At 55.6% G+C, this 6,000-nt stretch overlaps 1 protein-coding gene across 1 annotated transcript in view; it reads left to right on the top strand.

Moving 5' to 3' along the window:
• The first annotated feature begins 1,690 nt into the window (after positions 1-1,690).
• TFCP2L1 (transcription factor CP2 like 1) overlaps positions 1,691-6,000 on the top strand; it is a 64,427-nt gene continuing 60,117 nt past the window's right edge. Inside the window, exons 1-2 of the mRNA XM_057745766.1 lie at positions 1,691-1,752; positions 5,076-5,227. Of these exons, the coding sequence (XP_057601749.1) occupies positions 1,691-1,752; positions 5,076-5,227 (214 nt within the window). The remainder of the gene's footprint in view (positions 1,753-5,075; positions 5,228-6,000) is intronic.

The following is a 6,000-nucleotide window of genomic DNA, read 5'->3' as shown; positions in this document are numbered from 1 at the left end:
CCCTCAGCCGGAGCTTAGTTGTCAGGATGTTTATTTGGAAGTTCCCTTGAAATTAACACCTGTGCAAGGGATGGGAAGGAAGCAGGAGTGTATAAGGAAGGTCCCGGGACAGCTCCGACCGACCTCGGGACAGCTCCAACTGGCCCCACGGGGGATCCTGAGGCTACAATAGCCCATCAGTGGAGGTGGTCAGACTTTGATACTTTTGTCTGGGTAGTCCCTGGGGCCACCCCAACAGGGATGTTACCTTGGGCAAGGAGACTCCCTGCAACAGAGCCCCGGGGGTGGGGGTGGAGGACTGCAGGCTGTCTGCTTGTATTCCTCCCTGTGATTGGTGCCACAAATCCATCCGTGAAGGGGGATCTGAGTGGCAGGAGAGCAGTGGGGAGGTGGTGGGCCCAAAGAGCTGCCCAGAGGAAGTGGCTTGCCAGCTGTGACCAGTGTCTGGAGGGAAAGGACCTGGAGAGCAGAGTGAGGGAGGATTGGACTCAGCCCCATGCTTGGGGGAGCTGGGAGTTCCGGGCCCGGGTCTCCATGGGGCTTCATTTGCTTCGATGACCACTCTGGGGTAGAACGCACAGCTCTTCTGAGCCAGCCTCTGGGCCAGGTCGTGGGGGTGCAGATATCCCTTGGGTGTGGCTCATGGCATTTTGACCTCCACTCCCTCCTAACGTCCCCACCCCCATTACCCACTGTCCACACTCCTTCCCGATTGATCTTTCCAAAAGGCAGATCAGATATGCAACTCCTCTGCTGAAAACAGAGGCCCCAGTTCCTTCTCTGCCAGGGCCTGCCAGGCCCTCTTTGACCTGCCCCACCCACCACTCCCACCCTCACCTCTAAGCTCTCGGAGGGGTCACCCAGCCCCAGGCCATGCCAAAGCAGGTGGTTGGAACCTACTTGGAACCACTTTCTCTCCAGATGTTCACAGAGGCGCTTCCTCTGAATGTGTAAGGCCTCAGCTCAATGTCACCTCCTCCAGGAAGTCTTCTCTGATTACTCACTTGATGGCATTCTTCTTTTTCATATTTATTCAGCAAATATTTATCGGGCACTCACTATGCCTCAAGCAACACGGTGAGTTGAGACTCCAAGTCCTGCCCTCTTGGAGATTACACTCTACTGGCAAAGACAAACCATACACAAGTTTACATTAAAACATTAAAAAACACGAGTTCTGAGAGTGTCACGTGCTATGTAAAAGCAAGAGCAAGGTAAAAGGGTCCCTGACATCCAAGCTCATAGCCGCCCCTCCCGAACCGCGATGCCGCTCTGGGGACCCGCCCTAGGTACAGAAGTGAGCGGGCGCGCGGGGGAGGCGCGGGAGGACACGAGGGCTGCGGGGATGGTCCCCTGGACCCCACCCTCGGGGGCCAGGATAGAGGCCGGGCCTCAGCCGCCGCCCGCGGCAGCGCCGCCCGCTCGCGGTCGCCGCCCTGCAGGTGCGCTCACTCCCGGGAAGGGCGCGCCCGCGCGGGTCCCCAGGTGAGGCGGTCGCGGGAGCCACGTCCCTGCCGCGCGGCCTGGGGGCGGGTCTGGCCGAGGCCCCGCCCCCCGGACCGTCCATAAATGCGCGGGGTGGGCGGACACCGCAGTCCCGAGCGCTGCTGGCCGGTGACCGAGAGAGGTCGGCGCGCCCTGCGTCCCGTCCGCCGCGCGCCTGGGTCGGGCCGGGCTCCGAGCCCCAGCCATGCTCTTCTGGCACACGCAGCCCGAGCACTACAACCAGCACAACTCCGGCAGCTACCTGCGGTAAGGGGTGCAGGCCGGGGTCCGCGGGCCGGGCGCCGTCGGACGTCGGGGGCCGGGAGTCCCGAGCGCCCCCGCCGAGCCCCCGCCTCCCCGCTGTGTGCCCTTTGGGGGACTGAGGGAGACCCGCCCAGAGTCCCGGCTGGGACCGACGGACCGACCCGGCGGCACCCGACTCTCGGAGTTGGGGACCCGCCTGGGAGGCGGGTTGGCGGAGCCTGGTGCCGGCGGGGGCTGATCCCCCGACGACCCCCGGCGGGCGCGGGGCGCGCATCTCTGGGGCCGTCCGCCTCCCCGTCTCTCCTCTCCCCGTTCACGTCGGAGAAGAGGAAACTTCCTGCCGTCAGTCTGGAGCCTGGCCCGGGGAGTCTAGTCCCCTGCTCTTTGCCCGTCTCCGCCCGGGTCCCTCTCCGAACCTCGCGTCCTCTCCAGTGTCCTTGGTCCGGCCGAGGGGCGAGTGAGCGGCGAGCGCAGCCCAGCGCTGAGCCTCGCGGGCCGGCGGGGGCGGGTGGGGGCTCGGGAGGGACAGGGTGCCCCCTCCCACCGGTTGGTCTTGCTTGTATCGGCCCGAGGTCCGCACGTTGATTGGCCTTGATGGAAATCTTTCTTCTTCTGCAGGGATTTGACTAGTGCTCTTCAAAGGGAAAAGTAAGTCTTGCCTGCCTTGCAAAGTTCTCTCCCCTGCCCCCTTGAAGGAAGTGGCACCCCGTTAGCTTCAGTTCCTGGAGGACTGTTTTTCCCTGTTGTGCAGCTGGCCAGGTACTAATAGGCGGTCATTTCACTTTCTGAGCTCGCCTGAACCAGCTCTAGCCTGTCCTTATTTCTATCCTAGTCACAGTTTATGAAATGTGCCTAATTTAACCCAAAGGGAATCGTGGACCTAGGGCACAGACCACCCCACAGTGAGAGCCGGTCCTGTGCCTGCTTTATGTTATTTTTATTTTCGGCCGGCAGAAGTTCCAAGTCAGATTTAGCAGTACAGGTGATTTGGAAATCCTGGCTTTTGGTAGATATTTGTCCAGCAGTTCTCCCTGAAGGCATCCCCATTTCAAAAGGCAAAGGAGTGTTTGGGTGTAAGCGGTGTGTCTGCTGTGTTTCATTCATGGTCCAGAGTGGTAGGGGATGGCATAAGTCTAGGCTCTTAATTAAGGACTGATGTCACCAGAGGCAGGCTGCTCTGGGGGATGCTGAGTCCACCAGGGAGATTTTTTTTCTTTTTTTGGCCACACCTTGAGGCTTGCAGTTTCCCGACCAGGGATCAAACCTGTGCCCCCAGCAGTGGAAGCGGGAAGTCTTAAACCATTGGACTGCCAGGGAAGTCCCTCACTGGGCAAATGTTAATCCCTGGCAGAAGACTGTGTCCATTCACTTACCTGAAATGTTACAACGGAATACATTTATTGTACCGCACCATACAGTTTTAGTTGTAATTTTGCCCGAATCTTAGTTTGGCTATTCACTATGTTGCCACACCTTAGAAATAAGTTTGAAGGTGACCCTGAGTGGAGAAGTGAGTGTATTTAAAACTTCCTGGATACTGAAAATGTCATTCCTTTAGGGAATAATTCTCCTCTTGGGTGGGAGGTGCCCCTGCTCCTGAGATGGGACTTTATGGAGTACCACAGATACGTTTTAGGAGTTTGGTATTGCATTCAGCAGGGTGAGGTGGGGTGGGAGTTGGGGTGAAAGGTGCCTTAAAGCCATATGGGTTTCTGGGGTCATTTGGGGACCGTGGATGAAGAAGCATTTGGTCCACACTCTTTTTTATTTCGTTTTTGGTATAGCTGGGGTTTTCACCATTGGAGAGGTTGACCTCACTGAGGGCCAAGGTGAGGATCGGTGACTATGCCCCTGCTCCCCCAGCTCTAGAGTGAAGGTCTTGTCCTTTTGCTTGGTTTGTGCATTTTATTTTTGGTCCTCTGCAAGGTGGTCCTTCCCAGAGTAGTGGCCTGTACTCCCTTCTTCCCTCCTTCTGTTTGATGTTCTGGTGACTTTTAGTCCTTGGCAAATAAAGATGCCAGGCTTGAAACAGGTTACAGTTGAGTGATGGCTCTTACCCGCCCCCCGCCCCCCGCCCCCCCTCCCCTTTCTTTAAATTTAAAGGCAGCAGCTCATGGATTATTAACTTAACATGGTCTGGGCAAACGTAAAATTGTGCAACCTGCAGGGAAGCAGGTCTGCCTGCTTAGATAACCATTTGGGCTGGGAGTATGCCCCGCTCTGGGCAAAGGAAGGCGTGGGGTGGGGGGGCCAGGGCAGCGGATGGTGGCAGGGCAGCCCTCCTGCACAGGAGATTTCCCAGGTGAGCCCCAAGCCAGACTTTTCCTTCTGAGGGTTGGTCCGACGTGCTGGGGTGTGTGCCGGGTCTGTGTTTTAGAGACACTCCTTCGTGGTGTTGTATGAGGAACAGTAGATTGTACCAGTGACTCTGCTGTTTACATAGTGAAGTGGGGTCAGCACATCTGATTCAGAACCCAGGACAGTCGGAGGGTGGCGGGTGATCAAGATAAGGGCACAGGCACTTTTTTGGCACTGGTTTCTATACCATAATCTCTTCATAATCCAGAGAGCCTAACCAGCCCTCTCCTGCTTGTAGGTCATTCATGGTCTCAAGCATTTTGTTTTTCCTTGGGAAGGCACTTAAAAAACACATCTAGAAGCAAGTTCTTCAGTCCTAGGCGGATATTTTGGATCTGATGGGTTTTTTTGTTTAGAGGTAGAGGAAAAGAATTTTTGAGCATCTCAGTATTTTCCATTTGGATAAGAAAATAATTGAAACCGAGGTCCTTCTTGTTTTGCATTTAGGAGATATTAGTATGACCCTTAAATAGGGGTTATGGGCCAGCTGTCCTTTTTCTAAATTTTTTTTTTTTAAGAAGGGTGGAGGGATGTCTCAGTTTGGGTGGGTGAAGCTGTTTGTTTCTGCATTTGCGTGGTTTACAGAGCCTGGAGGATAGAGTTGTCTTGGTCTGAGAAGTGGCCAGTAGCTAGAACAGTTTATTTTAAAAATTAAACATTTTGTTCGGGTTCTTATTCTAACTGTCAGACTCTTGTGGATGGCAACCATACAGCACCTGAATAAATGTCTGGAAGGTCGTGGCGTGAAAGTAGAATCACCCAGGATTGGTCTGCTTGGTTGGAGAGCATCTTAGAGTAACTGTTACGTGTGACGTGGGAGGCCGAACCCGCTTGCTGCACCGTGCTGGGCTGCATTGCCCTTGACGCCCTTGATACCCTTGACACTGAGGTTGGCCACTTGGCCCTGTCTTTGTGAATGGGCTCCGGGGGGCCTCCCGCTCCTGACCCCTCCCTCCTGTGTGTTGCAGCGACGTCCTCGCTCTGCCCATCTTCAAGCAGGAGGAGCCCCAGCTGTCCCCAGAGAACGAGGCCCGCCTGCCGCCCCTGCAGTATGTGCTGTGTGCCGCCACGTCCCCAGCTGTGAAGCTGCACGAAGAGACTTTGACCTACCTCAACCAAGGTAGTGCTGGAACCTGGGGGGTGGGGAGACCGCCCAGGAATGACCCATTTGGGCCTGTAACCTTGTCAGGTGGGAGAGGTGGGGTTCGGGAAGGGGGCTCTGTTGTCAGATAGCATCCATTTCCTAGCTGTGCAACTTCCTGGCCTCAGTGTTTTCATCTGAAAAATGGGCACATCAGCTGTGCTTCACTCAGGCCAAATGAGTGAAGGTTCACATTCCTCGTGTGGGCCCTCCAGGGAGCAGATGATAGGGATTGGCAGCCATACTTATAATTACTACTTGCTGGGACCACATCTGATGTCCTTTCCTGGACAGAGATTGAGCACCTTTGGTATACGAGGCCAGCTGCCCTTTCTGGAGCTGCACCCGGCAGTGCTGGGAAGGCCCGTCCTGGGGTCTAGATTCCACACTTGCCAGGCAAGAGCCCTTTGTGGCGATGGGGACAAGCATGCTCACCTTGTCCTGGGAAAGTGGCTCGGGCTTTGGACTTTGCATTCCAACCCCAGCGCTTCTGAGCTCTGTGACTTTTCCTCTGAGTCTCAGTGTGATCGTGTGTGAAGTGAGAAGTGTCATTTTGTGATGTTTGAGTGAAGGCGTGTGAAGTGCCTGTTCCATTTCTGATGTCCTTTATCAGGACTGGTGGACCAGTGGCCTAACTGATGGCGTTTTTGTGGTTTCCATATGCTTATGTGTCCGTGTTTATTGCCTTTCTCTTCGGGTCATCTTAGGCGCCCTGGCATCCGGCAGGTTAATTGCCCCCCCCGTTTAAAATG

This window comes from Hippopotamus amphibius, chromosome 8 (genome assembly GCF_030028045.1).
Source record: "Hippopotamus amphibius kiboko isolate mHipAmp2 chromosome 8, mHipAmp2.hap2, whole genome shotgun sequence".
Lineage (NCBI taxonomy): Eukaryota > Metazoa > Chordata > Mammalia > Artiodactyla > Hippopotamidae > Hippopotamus > Hippopotamus amphibius.
This window is presented reverse-complemented; position numbering and strand designations above follow the sequence as displayed.